At 42.6% G+C, this 25043-nt stretch overlaps 2 protein-coding genes and 1 long non-coding RNA gene across 3 annotated transcripts; all 3 read left to right on the forward strand.

Moving 5' to 3' along the window:
* Positions 1 to 331: 331 nt before the first annotated feature.
* Positions 332 to 2478, forward strand: LOC130990760 (uncharacterized). Its single transcript, XM_057914991.1, has 3 exons — positions 332 to 1948; positions 2159 to 2371; positions 2470 to 2478. The coding sequence occupies exons 1-3, from the start codon at positions 332 to 334 to the stop codon at positions 2476 to 2478; spliced, it is 1839 nt and encodes a 612-aa protein (XP_057770974.1).
* A 3053-nt stretch (positions 2479 to 5531) lies between these two features.
* LOC130989077 (uncharacterized) lies at positions 5532 to 5994 on the forward strand. The gene is made up of 2 exons (XR_009090449.1): positions 5532 to 5659; positions 5788 to 5994. It is a non-coding gene; the product is annotated as an uncharacterized LOC130989077 (long non-coding RNA).
* Positions 5995 to 9784: 3790 nt separating this feature from the next.
* LOC130990761 (uncharacterized) lies at positions 9785 to 12165 on the forward strand. The gene is made up of 3 exons (XM_057914993.1): positions 9785 to 9860; positions 9958 to 10511; positions 11989 to 12165. The coding sequence occupies exons 1-3, from the start codon at positions 9785 to 9787 to the stop codon at positions 12163 to 12165; spliced, it is 807 nt and encodes a 268-aa protein (XP_057770976.1).
* Positions 12166 to 25043: the final 12878 nt, after the last annotated feature.

Raw genomic sequence — 25043 nt, forward strand, 5'->3', positions numbered from 1 at the left:
TATAAACTAAAAAAAAAAAAAAACCGAAAAAAATATATATATATCCAAAAAAAAATCCAAAATTTCTATTTCAGTTAAATTTTCCTTAGGCGGTTCATACACTTGTCCCAAAATATCAATTCTTGCATCCAAGGGCTGAAGTTTGGTGAATTTTACTTGTCTTGTTCTTTCTTGATTTGTTTTAGTTCATTTGAAATTCTTACAAACGAGAATTGAGTGGTAAAAGGCATTGAGTGGTGAGTTTATTTGAGGGGTGGTAAAAGCCTACGAGTGATACACGAGTGTTTGTGTGAGGATATATTTGTGTGATACACGAGTGAATTGTGAGGTCATGGAAAACACAAATCCTATTGAATTTACATTGCAAGCCATGCAACAACAATTTGCAAGGTTTGGAGCTGTTATGGAAAATGTAACAGAACGATTGGAGAGGCTGGAATTTCAAGCACCACCGAGGAATGAGGAGGAAGGAGAGAGCGAAGGAGAAGATGATCGTTCATCAACACATCGAAATGAAAGGCGAGGAGGAGGTAGAAGAAGAAGACATCAAAATGAAGTTGATGGTGACTTGGGAAGCATCAAATTGAAGATCCCAACATTCCAAGGAAGGAGTGATCCTGAAGCCTATTTGGAGTGGGAAAGAAAGGTGGAGCTCATCTTTGAGTGTCACAACTACTCCGAGGAAAAGAAGGTTAGACTTGCTGCAATTGAATTCACTGATTATGCAATAGTTTGGTGGGATCAATTGACAACAAATAGAAGGCGCTATCGAGAGAGACCAATTTCCACGTGGGAGGAAATGAAAAGCATAATGCGTAAGAGATTTGTACCTTCTCATTATTTTCGTGAATTGTATCAAAAATTACAATCTATGAATCAAGGTACTAAATCTGTTGATGAGTACTACAAAGAGATGGAGATTGCCATGATTAGGGCAAATGTTGATGAGGATAGAGAGGCAACCATGGCTCGATTCCTATGTGGGCTGAATAAGGAGATTGCAAACATCGTGGACCTACAACACTATGTGGAGCTGGAGGATATGGTTCACATGGCCATGAAAGTAGAGAGGCAATTGAAGAAGAAGGGAACCTTTCAAAGGAATTTTCCAACAAGTTCTCAATCTTCAAAGTCGAAGGAGTGGACTTCGTCTAAGTCAAATTTTGGGGCAGCCTCTAAACCTCAAAATGATGTGTCCAAATTCAAGTCCAACGAAGGCGAAAGGGGCAAAGGTATCTCTAATTCTACATCTTCTACTAGAAATAGAGATATCAAATGTTTTCGATGTCAAGGTGTTGGACATATTGCATCTCAATGTCCAAACAAAAGGGTGATGGTCTTGAAGCCGAATGGAGAAATCGAATCTGAAAGTGAACATGATGATGATGATGATGAAGATGATGAACAATTGGAGGAGATTGTACCGGAACATGGTGAGCTTTTGGTGGTTCGAAGGGCTCTAAACGTGCAAATCAAACAGGAGGAAGAACAAAGGGAGAACATCTTCCACACAAGATGTTTAGTCCAAGGTAAAGTATGCATGTTAATTATTGATGGTGGTAGTTGTACCAATGTTGCAAGTGGCGAGATGGTGGAGAAACTGAACTTAAAAACTGAACGGCATCCTCATCCATATAAGCTACAATGGCTTAATGAATGTGGTGAAATTCGTGTGACAAAACAAGTTCTAATTTCATTTTCTATTGGCAATTATAAAGATGAAGTTCTTTGTGATGTGGTGCCAATGCATGCTAGTCACATTCTTTTGGGAAGGCCATGGCAGTTTGATCGAAGGGTGACCTATGATGGATTCCGCAATCACTACACCTTCAAGCACAACAACAAATCCATCATGCTTGTTTCTTTGACACCTCAACAAGTTCAAGAGGACCAGCAGAAATTGTCTCAAGCAAGGAGAGCTCGTGAGGTTGAGGGCAATAAAAGTGAGGTAGTCAAAAAAGAGTCGAGTGAAAAAAAGAGTCGAGAGAAAAGCAAGAGTGAGGGAAAAGAAAAACAGAATTTTTATGTGAGAACAAAAGAAATAAAGAGTGCAATAGTCGAAGAAAAGAGTGTGTTCATTTTGGTGTACAAAGAGTCATTCTTTAGCACTAACGAACTAACCCCATCTTTGCCTAGTACTTTTGTGTCTCTTTTGCAGGAGTTTGAGGACGTCTTTCCCGAGGAGGAACCAAGTGGATTACCTCCTTTAAGAGGTATCGAGCATCAAATTGACTTTGTTTCCGGGGCTGTTCTACCAAACCGACCAGCTTATCGAGCCAATCCAGAAGAGACTAAAGAGATCCAAAGGCAAGTCCAAGAGTTGTTGGAGAAAGGAAAGATTCGTGAGAGCATGAGTCCATGTGCTGTACCGGTGATTGTTGTGTCCAAGAAAGATGGATCGTGGAGAATGTGCACGGATTGTCGAGCAATTAATAAGATCACGGTAAAGTATCGCTATCCTATTCCTAGGCTAGATGATATGCTTGATGAGTTATATGGGGCAATTGTGTTTAGTAAAATTGATTTGAAAAGTGGTTATCACCAAATTCGAATTCGAGAAGGAGATGAATGGAAAACTGCTTTCAAAACAAAGTATGGTTTGTATGAGTGGTTAGTCATGCCTTTTGGATTAACTAATGCACCTAGTACTTTCATGAGATTGATGCATCATGTTTTGAGAAATTTCATTGGAAAATTTGTGGTTGTTTACTTTGATGACATCTTGATCTATAGCAAAAATGTTGAAGAACATCTTGATCATTTGCGTGCTGTTTTAGACACTTTAAGAAAAGAGTCATTGTATGCTAATCTTAAAAAGTGTTCTTTTTGCATGGATAAAGTTGTTTTTCTTGGTTTTGTTGTGAGTGCTAATGGAATTGAAATGGAAAAAGAAAAAGTGAAAGCTATCTTAGAATGGCCAATTCCTCAAAATGTGGCACAAGTGAGAAGTTTTCATGGTCTCGCTAGTTTCTATAGAAGATTTGTTAAGGATTTTAGCACGATTGCTGCACCTTTGAATGAGATAGTGAAAAAAGATGTTGGTTTTCATTGGGGGGAAAAACAAGAACATGCTTTTAATCTCCTTAAAGAAAAACTAACTTCTGCTCCTATTCTTGCATTACCTAACTTTGATAGAATGTTTGAGCTTGAATGTGATGCTTCTGGAGTAGGAGTAGGTGCTGTTTTGTTGCAGGATGGAAAGCCAATTGCTTATTTTAGCGAAAAGTTGAAAGGAGGTCAATTGAACTATCCAACCTACGACAAAGAGTTATATGCTTTGGTAAGAGCTTTGGAAACATGGCAGCATTACTTGTGGCCAAGAGAGTTTGTAATTCACACGGATCATGAATCTCTCAAATACCTCAAGGGTCAAGGTAAGCTTAGCAAGAGACATGTTAAGTGGGTGGAATTCATTGAATCGTTTCCATATGTGATCAAGTACAAAAAAGGGAAGGAAAACATTGTGGCTGATGCGTTGTCTCGAAGGTATGCTTTGATCACTACTTTGAGTTCTAAGCTTCTTGGTTTTGAGTCAATTAAGGAATTGTATGCCAATGATTCTGATTTTGGTTCTATATATTTAGCTTGTGAGCATGCTGCATTTGATAAGTTCTATAAGCATGAGGGCTATTTATTTAGAGAAAATAAATTGTGCATTCCTAAGTGTTCCATGCGTGAATTGCTTGTTCGTGAAGCTCATGGGGGTGGGTTAATGGGACATTTTGGTGTTCACAAGACTTTGGAAGTTTTGCATGAACATTTCTTTTGGCCTAAAATGCGTGTTGATGTTGAGAAAATTTGTGGAAGATGCATAACTTGCATGCAAGCTAAATCAAAAACACATCCACATGGTTTGTATAAACCATTACCTATTCCTAGTGCACCTTGGGAGGATATTTCCATGGACTTTGTTTTGGGTTTGCCTAGAACACGAAGGGGTAAGGATTCAATTTTTGTGGTTGTTGATAGATTTTCAAAAATGGCACACTTCATTCCATGTCATAAGAGTGATGATGCAACTCACATTGCTGATTTGTTTTTCAAAGAAATTGTTCGTTTGCATGGAGTTCCAAGAACAATTGTGAGTGATCGTGATGCTAAGTTTGTGAGTCATTTTTGGCGTGTGCTTTGGAATAAATTGGGAACTAAGCTTCTGTTTTCAACTACATGTCATCCTCAAACTGATGGTCAAACTGAAGTAGTTAATAGAACTTTGTCTCAATTACTTAGAATTTTGATTCAAAAGAACTTGAAAACTTGGGAAGATTTCTTATCTTTTGCTGAATTTGCTTATAATCGAAGTGTTCATTCTGCTACTAACTTTTCTCCGTTTGAAGTTGTTTATGGTTTTAATCCATTGAGTCCACTTGATCTAATTCCAATACCAATTGAGGAGCGTGCAAGTCTTGACGGGAAAGCCAAAGCTGAAATGGTGAAAAGGCTGCATGAAAAGGTGAGACTCAATATTGAGAAAAGAACGGAGCAATACATCAAGCAAGCCAACAAGGGCCGAAAGCAAGTCATATTTGAGCCGGGAGATTGGGTGTGGCTACATTTGAGAAAGGAGAGATTTCCTTCAAAAAGAAAATCCAAGTTGCAGCCAAGAGGAGATGGACCATTCCAAGTGGTTGCAAGAGTGAATGATAACGCTTACAAACTAGACCTTCCAGGTGAGTATAATGTAAGTGCTACTTTCAATGTTGCTGATTTGTCTCCTTATTTTGGTGAATTAGATTCGAGGACGAATCCACTTGAAGAAGAAGGGAATGATGGAGACGCGTCCAAGCTGGCCAAGGACAAGATGGATCCTTTGATTATTCAAAGTGGGCCAATCACAAGAGCTAGAGCCAAAAGAATAAAGGAGTCCATGATGCTTTTAGTTGGTGAAATTAAAGCCCAAGTCCAAGACAATTCTACATTGGGCCAAATGGTGAATATTATTCAAGTTGGTGGGCTTGATGATACTTGAAGTTTGGGCTCATTAAGCTATCATATTTTGGAGGCCCAAATTGAAGAATAAAGTCCACATTTTCGTCCAAATGGGTGCAGCCCACAAAATACTCATTTTAAGTTACTTTTTTTATGTTTAATAAGTGACTTTTGGTGTCCAAGAGACATACCAAGTGTTTTGGAGTTACATTTGTGATTTTATGTGCCTTTTTAATGATTTTAAGTAGTGGTAAGGGAGTGGGTTTCTCAAGAGACCTTTTGAGCCTATAAATAGGCATGTAAATCACTTGTATTAGACACCATTGATATAAACGAAAATTGCTTATGCTTAGTGAGTTGAATTCTCTTTGTTGAGTTTTTCACTTGTTTTAGAACTTATCAAGACACTTGAGCAAGGTCTTGTGGCGTTCATCCATACCGAGGTTCTTGGCTGATTATATAGCCAACGGGTCGAGGTTTCTACGCTCTTAGGGGTTGATCAAACTAGATTCTCGATCTAGGGAGTCCGCTGCCTACTCATATACGTCGGGTTCTTGGGTCATTATATCCAACGGGTCCTTCGTCCACTTCCATCCATATCACTTGGCGTCCGTGGTAAGGAGGCCGCCTTCCCGGCGCGTGACAGAAAGGACAGATATGGATCATATAGACTGAAAATGGGATGCATCCACCTTTATGAAAATGAAAGAAATGTTTTAAGTAAGCGCAGGTCATTCAAGAAAACCCCTGTGTGTTACTGTTGGCAGTTCAATTTATATATGTATGCATGATTGTATTTTCGGCATATGCCACTGAGTATTTTTATACTCAGCCCTGCATGTATTTCTAAATGTGCAGGTTGAGCAGGCGATGGAATGGTTTGGTGTTGAGCGGGAATTCTTTTGATGGATATGTAATGAAACCTTGAGTATGCATCTCCATATGCATAACTCACACGTTTTTCCGCTGCAAACACTCTGAATTTGTTATCGTATTGTGGAACTTATTACTCCTTCTTTTTGTTTAACTTTCACTTGGGTCTAGTCGTTATGGCATAATCGTTTGTAAATTACCCAAGCAGTTGTTTATATATTACTAGTTTGTTAATTAAATATTATCTCCTTGGAATTCGTGTCTAAATCCCTCAATTTCCGCTTCTTATATTTACCCCAAGTCATAAACCCATTTAAACAGTCCTTGGGATAAGTGGGCTGTGACGAGTTGTTTCCTTATTAGACTAGGTCTCTTTATTGTTGCCTATATATAGGCCTCTTGTTATGAACGAATTATCAACCTACTTTTATCAATAAACTTGTGAGTTTTTTTTCTCTCTTGAGAATTTCGAATTCCTCTTGATTATTCCAAGACGAATTCAATTATCGTCGTAACGGCGAGTCAACCAACCCTCGTCGGGTGTCATTCAGCGTCCCCGAGTTGCTGCGTCAACTTCACGTGGGGGTTTAGGGATCCGTTCGCCTAAATCATTCCGTGGGTTAGATCCAGAGGTTTTGGGATTTCCATCCTTTCCGTTCAAGTTCAGTCTTCCGCGTGCGTTGTGTTCGATCGATCGACAAGGATCGTATCACTTTGCCTATATATAGGCCTTCTTATGTTGGACGAAAATTAGCCTACTTTTATCAATAAACTTGTGAGTTTTATTTCTCTCTTGAGAATTCCGAATTCCTCTTGATTATTCCAAGACGAATTCAATTATCGACGTAACGGCGAGTTCAACCAACCCTCGTCGGGTGTCATTCAGCGTCCCCGAGTTGCTGCGTCAACTGCACGTTGGGGTTTAGGGATCCGTTCGCCTAAATCATTCTGTGGGTTAGATTCAGAGGTTTTGGGATTTCCATCTTCTGTTCGTTTTTCAAGTCTTCCGTCTGCATGGTGTTCGATTGATCGGCAAGGATCATATCAGTCTTCAAAATAAATAAAATCTTCAAACTTCGGCCCACTCGCATGTAATGAGATTAATTAAGCACGGGCTCAATTCGCCAACTCCACAATCTCCAATTGGCTTCTTGATCAACTCTTGCTTCCAAACTTCTTCAACTAAGATCATCAAGCTCTCCTTGAACTTCTTGGCTCGAGCTCTTGTAACTGGGCCCACAGGAACATGCACTGGATCTTGTACTAACGAACCTTGGGCTGCATCATCCTCTTCCCAGGAAAACGTTTGTGGAATCTCTGAAATCCTCTACTGATCGTCCGGCTGATGTTCCGACACACGATTATGCGGTGTTGAAGCCGACTGATATGATCCTGGCCGATCAAATCGAATACGCAAGCGGAAGACTGAAAAACGAACGAATAAAATTAAAGACAGATAAAATATGGAATCCCAAAACCTCTGAATCTAACCCACGGAATGATTTAGGCGAACGAATCCCTAAACCCCAACGTGAAGTTGACGCAGCAACTCGGGGACGATGAATGACACGCGACGAGGGATGGTTGACTCGCCGTTACGCCGGATAAATAAACTCTCTTGGGATATACAAGAGAAAATTCGAAACTCTCAAGGAGAAGTGATAACTCACGAAATTTGATATAAAATTGGTTGATCATTCGTTCATAACAAGAGGCCTTTATATAGGCAACAATAAAGAGACCTAGTCTAATAAGGAAACAACTAAACCTAATCTAAACCCTAATTTTCGTCCATCATAAAGACTACAAATAAGGTATGCGAAAACCTAACCAAACTAGGAGAATAAACATGGAAAATAACTCCTAATCTAATAAGGAAACATATCCTTAGTCAAAACAAGGTATAAAACTCAAAATTGACTCAACTAAGGCCTAATTTCAGCCACCCTAACATAACCCACGAAAATTATAAGATAAAACAAAATAAAAGACTCTATTAAATCAGCCCACATATGCAACGTAACTTGGGCCTCCATGGCATGCATCATTCCCCTCCTCTTGAAAGGGATTTGTCCTCAAATCCAAGTCGTCAATCCAAATGCCGGGATCAAAAATCAAATTTTCGTTCCTTGCATTAATTGACTGTTGGACCATAGCTTTTCTCCCTTGTGCATTATTCTTCTTCTTCGGCTCTAACTCTGACTTCTCTTGAACCTTGAACATGAAGAACTTGTTGTTGAAAATACTGCCATGCTTCAGTTTTCTTCCGAACAGCCATGTAGCATGCATCGGCGCTTTATCACAAAAGAATTCACTTGCAGACGTGATCAGCAAAACCGTTGCTTCCAAAGGAATTGGAACATATTCCTCAAGCACTTTCTCACGTGAATCCTGCAATTTCAGCAACGTAAGATTGGGCTCCTCTTCTTCAACAGCAACAACCTCTCGATCGATGCCCACCACAACTGCCTTTGCTGCATCGGTCTCCTCCAATTGTGGCCTATCGGGACCGGTCTCCTCACCTTGGAGAGTAACAACCTCTCTATCAATCTCCACTTCAACCTGCATCTCCTTTTTCTCTACCGGCTGCTCCCTAGACATCTCCTCATCCGCCTCCATGTGCAGTTGCTGCAGTTTCACGTGATCCTCATAAATTTGTTGAGGACTAAGGGAAACAAGTGCCAACTTCTTTTTCTTATACGCGAAGGAGTACTTATTGGTGACTCCATCCTGAGTAGCTTGTCTATCAAACTGCCACGGTCTACCCAACAAAATATGGGTCGCCTGCATGGGAACAACATCGCACAAAACCTCGTCTTCATACCTCCCCAAGCTAAAAGACACTTTCACTTGCTTGGTGACCTCGACGACGTCGGGCGCATTCAGCCATTGCAAACGATATGCTTTGGGGTGATTCAACTCGGGCAGCCCCAATCTCGTCACCATGAACTGACTCACCATATTCGTGCAACTTTCGCCATCAATGATCACACTGCACAACTTGTCTTGGACAAGAACTCTCGTGTGAAAGAGATTCTTCCATTGCTCGCTCTCATTGGATCCGAAACCTTGACATGTATGACACTTTGTATCTCGATTGCAACCATCAAAAACTGCCGGATGACTGTGATTTGCAGCACTGACACTCATACTCTCTCAAGAACGTAAAGACCCAAACAGAAAAACAAAACACTGGATAATTTTGACCCTTACGAAACCTGGAGCTCTGATACCAAATGATATGATCCTGGCCGATCAAATCGAATACGCAAGCGGAAGACTGAAAAACGAACGAATAAAATTAAAGACAGATAAAATATGGAATCCCAAAACCTCTGAATCTAACCTACAGAATGATTTAGGCGAACGAATCCCTAAACCCCAACGTGAAGTTGACGCAGCAACTCGGGGACGATGAATGACACGCGACGAGGGATGGTTGACTCGCCGTTACGCCGGATAAATGAACTCTCTTGGGATATACAAGAGAAAATTCGAAACTCTCAAGGAGAAGTGATAACTCACGAAATTTGATATAAAATTGGTTGATCATTCGTTCATAACAAGAGGCCTTTATATAGGCAACAATAAAGAGACCTAGTCTAATAAGGAAACAACTAAACCTAATCTAAACCCTAATTTTCGTCCATCATAAAGACTACAAATAAGGTATGCGAAAACCTAACCAAACTAGGAGAATAAACATGGAAAATAACTCCTAATCTAATAAGGAAACATATCCTTAGTCAAAACAAGGTATAAAACTCAAAATTGACTCAACTAAGGCCTAATTTCAGCCACCCTAAACCCACGAAAATTATAAGATAAAACAAAATAAAAGACTCTATTAAATCAGCCCACATATGCAACGTAACTTGGGCCTCCATGGCATGCATCACCGACGTTAGTGGCAGACCGTCCTTGTCTCATTCTCTCTTCTGCCTAAGTCAAAGACAAATTAGGTCTTTTCAACATGCCATTCATGGCCGGATTTTACTCAAGAAAGGACAGGCGCCTAGGTTCGCTGCCGACCTCTACTCGGAGCTCTCTGATATTTGGTAACCGTCGGCGAACTGGGAAGTGATTCCCCTCGGGAAGGGATATTTTACGCTAAAATTTTCTACACCTTCTGACTTTGCCGCTGCTTTTGCTAAGAACCTTGGAGACTCCGATCCGGAATCCTCTTCCTTCAAGCTTGGACTCCGAATTTCAATCCGCACAAGCTCGATTCCTCTTTGGCTCAGGTTTGGGTGCGGATTTTCAACTTACCTCACGAGCTCTGGCATCCTGAGGTCATTACGGGTATTGCTCGCCAGGTGGGTACTCCTTTACTTATTGATGGTTTGTCGGCTAGGGCGTCTGTGGGTAACTTTGCCAGGATCTTAGTGGAAATTAATGTGGCTCTGGAACACCCTTCGTTCCTTGATGTTCAATGTGATGAAAACACTTATGAGATTGAGTTTCGATATGAGGATATGCCTACTTTTTGCTGTGTTTTCTCTTCTTTTGGTCACTCTACAGACAATTGCCGGAAGATGAACCCGGAGGCTAATTCCGATGGCACGGAGCTGCCTCGGCCTAACAGGGATTCCGGTCAGGTCACAGGTAGACAAGGTGGTCGTGGCAGACGGCGCAGGGGTCAATCCAGACGGAAACGTGCCAGGAACAGGACGACGACGCCCTCTTTAGCTCCGCCGGAAGGCAGGAATGTTGGTATGCCCGCTGCTTCGCTGGGTTCTAAGGCGGACCTTCAGGAACATGCACCGGGTCTTGCACCAACGAACCTTGGGCTGCATCATTCCCCTCCTCTTGAAGAGGATTTATCCTCAAATCCAAAGCATCACCTACATCAAAAGGACTCAAATCAGTCACATTAAAAGAAGCACTCACATTATACTCACCTGGTAAGTCCAACTTGTAGGCATTGTCATTGATAAGCCCAAGGTTCGTTGGTGCAAGACCCGGTGCATGTTCCTGTTGGTCCGGTTACAAGAGCACGAGCCAAGAAGTTCAAGGAGAGCTTGATGAGCTTAGTTCAAGAAGTGTGGGCTCAAGAGTTGATGAAGAGACCCATTGGAGTTGGCGAATTGAGCCCGTGCTTAATCTCATTACATGCGAGTGGGCCGAAGCTTGAAGATTTTAATTATTTTGAAGACTTCATTTATTTATTTCAGTCTTGTTATTTTCGCAGCCCATTAGTTTAAAGGGCTTTGTTATTTTCGAATTAATAAGGGCCTTGTTTGGCAGCCTTGTGAATTTCGAAATTAGGGCTTCTTTTTGCTTGTTAGTCAAGTTAGGTTTAGTCTTTACTTTGCCTATATATAAGGCTTTGTGTTGGACGAAATTTTCAGCCTACCTTTAATCAATTTGTGAGTTTTTATTCTCTCTTGAGAGTTTCGAATTCTTCTTGATTTTTCCAAGACGAATTCAATTTATCGACGTAACGGCGAGAACAACCAACCCTCGTCGGGTGTCATTCAGCGTCTCCGAGTTGCTGCGTCAACTGCACGTTGGGGTTTAGGGATCCGTTCGCCTAAATCATTCCGTGGGTTAGATTCAGAGGTTTTGGGATTTCCACCCTTTCCGTTCCAGTTCAGTCTTCCGCGTGCGTTGTGTTCGATCGATCGGCAAGGATCGTATCATTTGGCACCAGAGCCGCGTTTCGTATCCAGTTTTCGTTTTCTGTCTACGTATCCAGGGTAGAAGTTTTAGGTTTCATCTGTTCAATTTTCGTTCCACCTACTGATTTCAGTTTCTGCGTTTTAGGGTTTCCGTTTTCTGTCCTAGTTTTCTGTTCCGCTGTCTGTTTATAATTCCTAGGGTTTCGATTTTTCTTCTGCTGTGCTCAATACCATAATATCTGGGGTGGTCTGAATTACTCATAAACATACACGCTTATACACATCCATCATCATACGACTTACACACATCCATATAAATCCATACGTCATAATTTCGTTTGGTTCTTGAATTTTTTTTTTTTTTCAGAACCTAAAGTCTGTTAAGGTCCGAAAAAAAAAAAAAAAAAGGAGTGAGATTATTAGAGTGAAAAAAGCCGTTGAATTGTGTGATACACGAGCGCTGAGTGATTTCATCTTGAGTGATACACGAGTGTTGGTGAGGTGGTGAGGTCCTTTTATTTTATTTCACTAACCGTTTCTTGTTTTCTTTGTCACTATGTCTAAGAAAGATGAACAGGGTGCGGATTTGAGCGATAGCCCTGTTATGGATCCACAGTTAAAACTTGTGGTGGAGGCACTTCGCTCAGAATTTGGCAAGATGCTACACTCAGAAATTGAGGGAGTGTACGACAGGATCGAGCTGATGGAGCAGTCTCATTCTCGAGAGACCACTTTCACATGAGGAGGCCGACGCGAGCGAGGAGGCCGTGGTGGTGGAGGAGGTCGATTCCACCGTCAGTATGAGGAGCATGTAGATGATACAGGATTTGACGAAGAGGATGATGGCGGCAGAACGTGGCAAGATAACAATCTGGGCAACATCAAGATGAACGTTCCTCCCTTCCAAGGGAAGAATGACCCAGAATTGTATCTTGATTGGGAGAGAAAGGTGGAACTTATGTTCGATTGCCACAACTATTCAGAGCTCAAGAAGGTGAAGTTGGCAGCAATTGAGTTCTCCGATTATGCACTTGTTTGGTGGGATCAGATGGTGACGAGTAGGAGGAGAAACAGTGAGCCACCTATTCAGACTTGGCAAGAGATGAAGGCTGTGATGAGGAAGCGTTTTGTGCCGAATCATTACTACCGCGAGCTTTTCAAAAAGTTGCAGACTTTGAGGCAAGGCAGTCGGAGTGTGGATGAGTATTATAAGGAGATGGAGGTTGCCATGATTCGAGCCAATGTGGTGGAGGAGCGAGAGGCGACCATGGCGAGATTCTTGACTGGTCTGCATTGGGATATTCGTGATAAGGTGGAGTTGCAGCACTACGTTGAGTTGGAGGACATGGTTCACATGGCCATCAAGATCGAGAATCAACTCAAGAGGAGGGGCAACAACAGCAGCAACCAGCGCCAGAATCAGGGCAATTGGAGGCAATCGCAACCAGTTTCTAATGGTTCCTCGTCAAAAGGGAATCAATGGAAAAAGGAGGCACCGCCGAGAGAGGAGAAGAAGCCGTTCGTTAGGTCCCGACCCGAGGGATCCGGTGCAGCAAATCAGGGCAGTCCGGCCGTTTCTGATGGTCGAAATCGAGATAAGAAGTGCTTCAAGTGCCAAGGCTTCGGGCATATTATGAGTGACTGCCCGAACAGGAGAATTATGATCTTGAGAGATGACGGCGAAGTCGTGACGGATGGTGATGAGACCGATCCTGATATGCCGAAATTGGAAGATGGAGATGGTACCGATGATGAGGAGGAGTGTGAGGAGATTTTCGCGCCCAATGGACAGCTTTTTGTAGCTAGGAGAGCCTTGAGTGTTCAAACTCAACCCAATGAGCGAGAGCAGCGGGAGAACCTCATTCAATGTGGCTAGTAGAGCCATGGTTGAGAGATTGGGGCTGACCACAGAGAAGCATTCCAAGCCATATCGTTTGCAGTGGCTGAATGAGACAGGCGTCATCAAAGTGACGAAGCAAGTGAAGGTTCCGTTTCGCATTGGGAAGTATGAGGATGAGGTTGTGTGTGATGTGATCCCTATGCAAGCGAGCCACATCCTGTTGGGGCGACCGTGGCAGTTTGATCGCCGTGTTATTCATGATGGCTTCACCAACAAATACTCATTTGAATACAAGCAGAAAAAGGTGTCACTTGTTCCTCTTACTCCTAAACAAGTTTATGAGGATCAAGTGCAATTGCAAAAGGAGGCGGACAAGGTGAAGTCAAAGGACCAGCCCGTGGAGAAGAAGGAGAATGGATTGATTCATAAGTCCTTTCTTGCTAGGGCTAGTGATTTGAAGTGGTGTGTACAGGAGGAGAGGCCGATCATGCTGTTGCGATATCAGGAGAACTTGGTTATTACTAATGATCTCTCTTCTCTACCCCCTTCTATTCGTTCTGTTTTGCAGGAGTTTGATGATGTTTTTCCCGACGATACACCTGCCGGTTTACCACCAATTCGAGGGATTGAGCATCAGATTGACTTTGTGCCCGGCGCTACACTGCCGAACCGACCAGCTTACCGAACCAATCCGGAGGAGACAAAGGAGTTGGAGAGGCAAATTGGCGAGTTATTGGCCAAAGGGCATGTGAGGGAGAGTTTGAGTCCTTGTGCGGTACCCGTTCTACTTGTACCGAAGAAGGACTCGTCTTTGAGGATGTGCTGTGATTGCCGAGCCATCAATAACATCACGGTAAAGTATCGCCATCCTATCCCTCGTTTAGATGATATGCTAGATGAGTTGCATGGTTCTTGTGTCTTTTCTAAGATCGATTTGCGTAGTGGATACCATCAGATTAGGATTAAGGAAGGTGATGAATGGAAAACTGATTTTAAGACAAAACTTGGTTTGTATGAGTGGTTAGTTATGCCTTTTGGTTTGACTAATGCGCCTAGTACGTTCATGCGTCTTATGAATCATGTTTTGCGTGCTTTCATTGGCAGATTTGTTGTTGTCTACTTTGATGATATCCTCATTTATAGCCAGAATCATGATGAGCATGTTGAACATTTGAGGTCTGTTATGGATGTGCTTCGCAAGGAAAAGTTGTTTGCTAACCTTAAGAAGTGCATTTTCGGTACGGACAAGCTTGTGTTTCTTGGTTTTGTTGTTAGTGCGCAGGGTGTACAGGTTGATGACGAGAAGATACGAGCTATCCAAGAGTGGCCAACGCCGACGAACGTTGCAGCAGTTCGAAGCTTTCATGGACTTGCTAGTTTCTACAGGCGATTCGTGCCTCATTTTAGCAGTGTTGCAGCACCATTGACGGAAGTCATCAAGAAGAATGTGGAGTTTAAGTGGGGCAAGGCGCAAGAGGAGGCATTTCAACAGTTGAAATACAAATTGACCCACGCCCCGGTATTATCTCTTCCTAATTTCTCCAAATCTTTTGAGATTGAATGTGATGCTTCTGGTGTTGGTATTGGTGCAGTGTTGATGCAAGAGAGACGACCCATTGCGTATTTCAGCGAGAAGCTAAACGGGGCGACATTGAGTTATCCCACGTATGATAAGGAGCTGTACGCATTGGTGAGAGCTTTGCAAACGTGGCAGCACTACTTGTGGCCCAATGAGTTCGTCATTCACACGGATCACGAGTCGTTGAAAACACTTGAAGGGGCAGCACAAGTTGAACAAGCGGCATGCAAGGTGGATGGAGTTCATTGAGACGTTTCCCTACGTCATCAAATACAAGCAAGGTAAAGAGAATGTGGTGGCTGACGCACTTTCTCGGAGGTATGCCTTGATCTCTACCTTAGATGCTAAGTTGCTTGGTTTTGAGTGTATCAAGAGTTTGTATGAGCATGATGCTGATTTTGGTGAGATTTATCTAGCATGTGCGAGAGCTGCGAGTGGAGAGTATTTTAGGCATGATGACTATCTTTTTAGGAAGAATAAGTTATGTGTTCCTAAATGTTCTTTACGTGAGTTGTTATTGCTTGAGTCTCATGGTGGGGGTTTGATGGGACATTTTGGCATTGCTAAGACTTTAGCTGTTCTGCATGAGCATTTCTTTTGGCCTCATATGAAACGTGATGTTGAGAGAATTTGTGGTCGATGTGTTACATGTAAACAAGCTAAGTCTAGGGTGAGTTCCCATGGATTGTATACACCATTGCCTATTCCTACAGCACCTTGGATTGATATTTCTATGGATTTTGTGTTAGGTTTGCCTAGAACTAAGCGTGGTCGAGATTCCATCTTTGTGGTTGTTGATCGATTTTCTAAGATGGCACATTTTATTCCATGTCATAAATCTGATGATGCATCTCATGTAGCTGATCTATTCTTTAGAGAGATTGTTAGATTGCATGGCATGCCTAGGACTATTGTTTCTGATAGGGATTCGAAGTTCTTGAGCTACTTTTGGAAGACTTTGTGGTGTAAGTTGGGTACTAAACTTTTGTTTTCTACTACTTGTCATCCACAAACTGATGGTCAAACAGAGGTAGTGAATAGGACTTTGTCTACTTTGCTTAGAGCTATTATCAAGAAAAACATTAAGTCTTGGGAAGATTGTTTGCCTCATGTTGAGTTTGCTTATAATCGTTCTGTTCATTCTGCTACTCAATTTTCACCATTTGAGATTATGTATGGATTTAATCCTTTGACTCCATTGGATTTATCTCCCTTACCTGAGCATGAGTATACTAACCTTGATGGCAAGAAAAAGGCTGATTTTGTGAAGCAGATTCATGAGAAGGCAAGGCTGAATATTGAGAGGCGCACGAAGCAGTATGCCGAGCAAGCCAACAAAGGACGTCGCAAAGTAGTGTTTGAGCCCGGTGATTGGGTATGGCTGCACATGCGCAAGGAAAGGTTTCCATTGCAGCGGAGATCCAAGTTACTTCCTAGAGGCGACGGGCCATTTCAAGTGTTGGAGCGCATCAATGACAATGCCTACAAGTTGGACTTACCAGGTGAGTATAATGTGAGTGCTTCTTTTAATGTGACTGATTTGAGTCCTTTTGATGTAGGTGATGCTTTGGATTTGAGGACAAATCCTCTTCAAGAGGAGGGGAATGATGCAGCCCAAGGTTCGTTGGTGCAAGACCCGGTGCATGTTCCTGTTGGTCCGGTTACAAGAGCACGAGCCAAGAAGTTCAAGGAGAGCTTGATGAGCTTAGTTCAAAAATGTGGGCTCAAGAGTTGATGAAGAGACCCATTGGAGTTGGCGAATTGAGCCCGTGCTTAATTAATCTCATTACATGCGAGTGGGCCGAAGCTTGAAGATTTTAATTATTTTGAAGACTTCATTTATTTATTTCAGTCTTGTTATTTTCGCAGCCCATTAGTTTAAAGGGCTTTGTTATTTTCGAATTAATAAGGGCCTTGTTTGGCAGCCTTGTGAATTTCGAAATTAGGGCTTCTTTTTGCTTGTTAGTCAAGTTAGGTTTAGTCTTTACTTTGCCTATATATAAGGCTTTGTGTTGGACGAAATTTTCAGCCTACCTTTAATCAATTTGTGAGTTTTTATTCTCTCTTGAGAGTTTCGAATTCTTCTTGATTTTTCCAAGACGAATTCAATTTATCGACGTAACGGCGAGAACAACCAACCCTCGTCGGGTGTCATTCAGCGTCCCCGAGTTGCTGCGTCAACTGCACGTTGGGGTTTAGGGACCCGTTCGCCTAAATCATTCCGTGGGTTAGATTCAGAGGTTTTGGGATTTCCACCCTTTCCGTTCCAGTTCAGTCTTCCGCGTGCGTTGTGTTCGATCGATCGGCAAGGATCGTATCACTTATCGCAGGAGTCCCCTCCGGAGGACTCTCCTCGCACCCCTATTGCTGTTTCTTCGGGTATCTCCACGTCTAATTCCTTTGAGGTTCTTGAGGATGGACTGGAAACGGAGGTTGGGAAATGTAATACCCGTGCTTTTTATGACATGTTTATTTTGCTGAAGTTTGAGTATCTTGGGATTCGATCCCTGTTTGATTATTTTTGTGTAACGATGCGTTGTGTTATATGAAGTTCTAGTTTTTGACGAAGTGATGTTGAGATGTTTTTCTATTAATGTGAGAATGATGTGGGATTTTATATCCGTATTTGAGTTCGAGTATTTGAATAATTAGAAATAATTATTTGAATGAGAACGATGAACTCAGAATTTAAATCTGAGTCCGTTTAAACGTTTTTGAAATTTTAGACTTTTGACGATGAATAGTAAATACTGCTATTTCGTCTTTTTGTCGACTTTCAAAAATCTTACGTGCACGTCGTCGAGAAATATTCTTAGTTGTTTGATACGAGTCCAACGACGAAAGTTTTTATTTTTGGGCGACGAGTGTATAGTAAAACGGAATTTCTCGATAAACGAACGAAGTTCGTTTATCAGAATTTCGAGAACGAACTTACGTTTTCTATATTTATATAGAATGACGAGTGTGATGAAAGTGAGTAGGAGTCGAGAGGGCGAGTAACGAAGAGTACGAGTAATTAGTCGTTAAAACGAGATGATTAACGATTAAGTGGGATTAACGACTAAGTAGGATTAATGTCCTAATTATCTAGGACTACCCTACCTAGCCTAACCGCCCCTAAACCGCCTATAGGCTTTCCTGATGCAGCCCAAGGTTTGTTGGTGCAAGACCCCGTGCATGTTCCTGTTGGTCCAGTTACAAGAGCTCGAGCCAAGAAGTTCAAGGAGAGCTTGATGATCTTAGTTGAAGAAGTTTGGAAGCAAGAGTTGGTCAAGAAGCCAATTGGAGATTGTGGAGTTGGCAAATTGAGCCCGTGTTTGATTAATCTTATTATGTGCGAGTGGGCCGAAGTGTGAAAGACTTCAATTTTATTTATTTAGCTTTATTTCGCAGCCCATTAGTTTAAGGGCCTTGTTAATTTTCGGATTTTAAAGTAAGGGCCTTGTTTGGCCTATTATGGCTTGTTTTTAAGTTGTTTCCTTATTAGACTAGGTTTAGTTTTGCCTATATATATGGCTGCTACATGTTGGACGAAAATTACCCTACTTTTATCAATAAACTTGTGAGTTTTATTTCTCTCTTGAGAATTTCGAATTCCTCTTGATTATTCCAAGACGAATTCAATTATCGACGTAACGGCGAGTCAACCAACCCTCGTCGGGTGTCATTCAGCGTCCCCGAGTTGCTGCGTCAACTGCACGTTGGGGTATAGGGCATTCAGTCGCCTATATCATTCCGTGGGTTAGATTCAGAGGTTTTGGGATTCCATCCTTTCCGTTCAAGTTCAGTCTTCCGCGTGCGTTGTGTTCGATCGATCGGCAAGGATCGTACCATTTGGCACCAGAGCCGCGTTTCGTATCCAGGTTTCGTTTTTTTGTTCCTGTGTCAAGGGTAGAATTTAGGGTTTCCGTTTCCTGCTTTTGAGGGTTCTCTGCGTCTGAGTTTTCTGTTCCGCTTTCTGCGTCTGTTTTTGTTCTGCTGTGATCTCCATACCATAATATCTTTCGAATTAAGTTATCTGCTTGGTCTGAATTACTCATAAACATACACGCTTATACACATCCATCATCATACGACTTACACACATCCATATAAATCCATACGTCATAATTTTCGTTTGGTTCTTGAATTTTCAGAACCTATAGTCCGGTAGGGTCCGAAAAAAAAAAAAAAAATTCTTGCATCATCCTTTTCCTACAGTTCCCTGGCGTCGTATAGAGCCTTTTGGGGCAGTTTCTGCGGACATTTTTTCCGGTTTTTGATTATTTCTCGTTGTGTTTTCTGGAGTCCTTGGGTAGTATAAAGTTTTTCGGGACAGTTTCTGCGTACACTTTTTCCGGTTTTCGTTTACTTCTCGTTGTGTTTTCTGGAATCCTTGGGTAGTATAGAGCGTTTTGAGCTTATTTCTGCGCAGTACTTTTTGGGTTGTTCAGTCTGCGTTTCTGATTGTCTTCTTTTCGTTTGAGGGTTTCCCACCTTTTCGTGGCCGTTTAGTGTTATTGGGGTGGTCTCTTGTGGGACGTTTCGTTGAGTGCTCTCGTTGAGACAGTTTGGTAATCTCGTTGGTGCTGTTGGTTTTTGAGTTCAGTTGGTAGATTGAGGGAATTTGATTCCTTGAGAGAGAAATTGAGCGGAAAAAGGCACGAGAGAGTGAGATTATTAGAGTGAAAAAAAGCCGTTGAGTTGTGTGATACACGAGCGCTGAGTGATTTCATCTTGAGTGATACACGAGTGTTTGTGAGGTGGTGAGGTCCTTTTATTTTTGTTTCACTAACCGTTTCTTGTTTTATGTGTCACTATGTCTAAGAAAGATGAACAGGGTGCGAATTTGGGCGATAGCCCTGTTATGGATCCACAGTTAAAACTCGTGGTGGAGGCACTTCGCTCAGAATTTGGCAAGATGCTACACTCAGAAATCGAGGGAGTGTACGACAAGATCGAGCTGATGGAGCAGTCTCATTCCCGAGAGACCATTTTCACACGAGGAGGCCGCCGCGGGCGAGGAGGCCGTGGTGGCGGAGGTCGATTCCACCGTTCGTATGAGGAGCATGTAGATGATACAGTATTTGAGGATGAGGACGACGGCGGCAGAACGTGGCAAGATAACAATCTGGACAACATCAAGATGAACGTTCCTCCCTTCCAAGGGAAGAATGACCCAGAATTGTATCTTGATTGGGAGAGAAAGGTGGAGCTTATGTTCGATTGCCACAACTATTCAGAGCTCAAGAAGGTGAAGTTGGCAGCAATTGAGTTCTCCGATTATGCACTTGTTTGGTGGGATCAGATGGTGACGAGTAGGAGGAGAAACAGCGAGCCACCTATTCAGACTTGGCAGGAGATGAAGGTTGTGATGAGGAAGCGTTTTGTGCCGAATCATTACTACCGCGAGCTTTTCAACAAGTTGCAGACTTTGAGGCAAGGCAGTCGGAGTGTGGATGAGTATTATAAGGAGATGGAGGTTGCCATGATTCGAGCCAATGTGGTGGAGGAGCGAGAGGCGACCATGGCGAGATTCTTGACTGGTCTGCATTGGGATATTCGTGATAAGGTGGAGTTGCAGCACTACGTTGAGTTGGAGGACATGGTTCACATGGCCATCAAGATCGAGAATCAACTCAAGAGGAGGGGCAACAACAACAGCAACCAGCGCCAAAATCAGGGCAATTGGAGGCAATCGCAACCAGTTTCTAAATGGTTCCTCGTCAAAAGGGAATCAATGGAAAAAGGAGGCACCGCCGAGAGAGGAGAAGAAGCCGTTCGTTAGGTCCCGACCCGAGGGATCCGGTGCAGCAAATCAGGGCACTCCGGCCGTTTCTGATGGTCGAAATCGAGATAAGAAGTGCTTCAAGTGCCAAGGCTTCGGGCATATTATGAGTGACTGCCCGAACAGGAGAATTATGATCATGAGAGATGACGGCGAAGTCGTGACGGATGGTGATGAGACCGATCCTGATATGCCGAAATTGGAGGATGGAGATGGTACCGATGATGAGGAGGAGTGTGAGGAGATTTTCGCGCCCAATGGACAGCTTTTTGTAGCTAGGAGAGCCTTGAGTGTCCAAACTCAACCCAATGAGCGAGAGCAGCGGGAGAACCTCTTTCACACGAGATGTCTTGTTCAAGACAAGGTATGTAGTGTGATCATTGATGGCGGGAGTTGCACGAATGTGGCTAGTAGAGCCATGGTTGAGAGATTGGGGCTGACCACGGAGAAGCATTCCAATCCGTATCGTTTGCAGTGGCTGAATGAGACAGGTGTCATCAAAGTGACGAAGCAAGTGAAGGTTCCGTTTCGCATTGGGAAGTATGAGGACGAGGTTGTGTGTGATGTGATCCCTAAGCAAGCGAGCCACATCCTGTTGGGCCGACCGTGGCAGTTTGATCGCCGTGTTATTCATGATGGCTTCACCAACAAATATTCATTTGAATACAAGCAGAAAAAGGTGTCGCTTGTTCCTCTTACTCCTAAACAAGTTTATGAGGATCAAGTGCAATTGCAAAAGGAGGCGGACAAGGTGAAGTCAAAGGAGCAGCCCGTGGAGAAGAAGGAGAATGGGATGATTCATAAGTCCTTTCTTGCTAGGGCTAGTGATTTGAAGTGGTGTGTACAGGAGGAGAGGCCGATCATGCTGTTGCAATATCAGGAGAACTTGGTTATTACTAACGATCTCTTTTCTCTACCTGATGCAGCCCAAGGTGATGCATGCCATGGAGGCCCAAGTTACGTTGCATATGTGGGCTGATTTAATAGAGTCTTTTATTTTGTTTTATCTTATAATTTTCGTGGGTTATGTTAGGGTGGCTGAAATTAGGCATTAGTTGAGTCAATTTTGAGTTTTATACCTTGTTTTGACTAAGGATATGTTTCCTTATTAGATTAGGAGTTATTTTCCATGTTTATTCTCCTAGTTTGTTTAGGTTTTCGCATACCTTATTTATAGTCTTTATGATGGACGAAAATTAGGGTTTAGATTAGGTTTAGCCTTTGCCTATATAAGGCTTCTATGTGTTGGACGAATTTTTCAGCCTACCCTTAATCAAATTGTGAGTTTTTATTCTCTCTTGAGAGTTTTGAATTCTTCTTGATTTTTCCAAGACGAATTCAATTTATCGACGTAACGGCGAGATCAACCAACCCTCGTCGGGTGTCATTCAGCGTCCCCGAGTTGCTGCGTCAACTTCACGTTGGGGTTTAGGGATCCGTTCGCCTAAATCATTCCGTGGGTTAGATTCAGAGGTTTTGGGATTCCATCTTCTGTTCGTTTTCAAGTCTTCCGTTTGCGTAGTGTTCGATTGGTCGGCAAGGATCATATCATCGACCACGCTTAGTCCTAGGCAAACCTAACACAAAATCCATAGAAATATCAATCCAAGGTGTTGTAGGAATAGGCAATGGTGTATACAATCCATGGGAACTCACTCTAGACTTAGCTTGTTTACATGTAACACATCGACCACAAATTCTCTCAACATCACGTTTCATATGAGGCCAAAAGAAATGCTCATGCAGAACAGCTAAAGTCTTAGCAATGCCAAAATGTCTCATCAAACCTCCACCATGAGACTCAAGCAATAACAACTCACGTAAAGAACATTTAGGAACACATAACTTATTTTTCCTAAAAAGATAGTCATCATGCCTAAAATACTCTCCACTAGCAGCTCTCGCACATGCTATATAAATCTCACCAAAATCATCATCATGCTCATACAAACTCTTGATACACTCAAAACCAAGCAACTTAGCATCTAAGGTAGAGATCAAGGCATACCTCCGAGAAAGTGCGTCAGCCACAACATTCTCTTTACCTTTGTTTGTATTTGATGACGTAGGGAAACGTCTCAATGAACTCCAACCACCTCGCATGCCGCTTGTTCAACTTGTGCTGCCCCTTCAAGTGTTTCAACGACTCGTGATCCGTGTGAATGACGAACTCGTTGGGCCACAAGTAGTGCTGCCACGTTTGCAAAGCTCTCACCAATGCGTACAGCTCCTTATCATACGTGGGATAACTCAACGTCGCCCCGTTGAGCTTCTCACTGAAATACGCTATGGGTCGTCTCTCTTGCATTAACACTGCACCAATACCAATACCAGAAGCATCACATTCAATCTCAAAAGATTTGGAGAAATTAGGAAGAGATAATACCGGGGCGTGGGTCAATTTGTATTTCAACTGCTGAAAAGCATCCTCTTGCGCCTTGCCCCACTTAAACTCCACATTCTTCTTGATGACTTCCGTCAAAGGTGCTGCAACACTGCTAAAATGAGGCACGAATCGCCTGTAGAAGCTAGCAAGTCCATGAAAGCTTCGAACTGCTGCAACGTTCGTTGGCGTTGGCCACTCTTGGATAGCTCGTATCTTCTCGTCATCAACCTGTACACCCTGTGCACTAACAACAAAACCAAGAAACACAAGCTTGTCCGTACCGAAAATGCACTTCTTAAGGTTAGCAAACAACTTTTCCTTGCGAAGCACATCCATAACAGACCTCAAATGTTCAACATGCTCATCATGATTCTGGCTATAAATGAGGATATCATCAAAGTAGACAACAACAAATCTGCCAATAAAAGCACGCAAAACATGATTCATAAGACGCATGAACGTACTAGGCGCGTTAGTCAAACCAAAAGGCATAACTAACCACTCATACAAACCAAGTTTTGTCTTAAAAGCAGTTTTCCATTCATCACCTTCCTTAATCCTAATCTGATGGTATCCACTACGCAAATCGATCTTAGAAAAGACACAAGAACCATGCAACTCATCTAGCATATCATCTAAACGAGGGATAGGATGGCGATACTTTACCGTGATGTTATTGATGGCTCGGCAATCACAGCACATCCTCAAAGACGAGTCCTTCTTTGGTACAAGTAGAACGGGTACCGCACAAGGACTCAAACTCTCCCTCACATGCCCTTTGGCCAATAACTCGCCAATTTGCCTCTCCAACTCCTTTGTCTCCTCCGGATTGGTTCGGTAAGCTGGTCGGTTCGGCAGCGTAGTGCCGGGCACAAAGTCAATCTGATGCTCAATCCCTCGAATTGGTGGTAAACTGGCAGGTGTATCGTCGGGAAAAACATCATCAAACTCCTGCAAAACAGAACGAATAGAAGGGGGTAGTGATACGATCCTTGCCGATCGATCGAACACAACGCACGCGGAAGACTGAACTGGAATGGAAAGGATGGAAATCCCAAAACCTCTGAATCTAACCCACGGAATGATTTAGGCGAACGGATCCCTAAACCCCAACGTGCAGTTGACGCAGCAACTTGGGGACGCTGAATGACACCCGACGAGGGTTGGTTGATCTCGCCGTTACGTCGATAAATTGAATTCGTCTTGGAAAAATCAAGAAGAATTCGAAACTCTCAAGAGAGAATAAAAACTCACAATTTGATTAAAGGTAGGCTGAAAAATTCGTCCAACATATAGTAGCCTTATATATAGGCACAACTAAACCTAGTCTAATAAGGAAACAACTTAAAAACAAGCCCTAATAGGCCAAACAAGGCCCTTACTTTAAAAATCCGAAAATTAACAAGGCCCTAACTAATGGGCTGCGAAATAAAGCTAAGTAAATAAAAATTGAAGTCTTTCACACTTCGGCCCACTCGCACATAATAAGATTAATCAAACACGGGCTCAATTCGCCAACTCCACAATCTCCAATTGGCTTCTTGATCAACTCTTGCTTCCAAACTTCTTCAACTAAGATCATCAAGCTCTCCTTGAACTTCTTGGCTCGAGCTCTTGTAATTGGACCAACAGGAACATGCACCTGGTCTTGCACCAACGAACCTTGGGCTGCATCATTCCCCTCCTCTTGAAGAGGATTTGTCCTCAAATCCAAAGCATCACCTACATCAAAAGGACTCAAATCAGTCACATTAAAAGAAGCACTCACATTATACTCACCTGGTAAGTCCAACTTGTAGGCATTGTCATTGATGCGCTCCAACACTTGAAATGGCCCGTCGCCTCTAGGAAGTAACTTGGATCTCCGCTGCAATGGAAACCTTTCCTTGCGCATGTGCAGCCATACCCAATCACCGGGCTCAAACACTACTTTGCGACGTCCTTTGTTGGCTTGCTCGGCATACTGCTTCGTGCGCCTCTCAATATTCAGCCTTGCCTTCTCATGAATCTGCTTCACAAAATCAGCCTTTTTCTTGCCATCAAGGTTA

Source organism: Salvia miltiorrhiza, chromosome 6 (genome assembly GCF_028751815.1).
Source record: "Salvia miltiorrhiza cultivar Shanhuang (shh) chromosome 6, IMPLAD_Smil_shh, whole genome shotgun sequence".
Lineage (NCBI taxonomy): Eukaryota > Viridiplantae > Streptophyta > Magnoliopsida > Lamiales > Lamiaceae > Salvia > Salvia miltiorrhiza.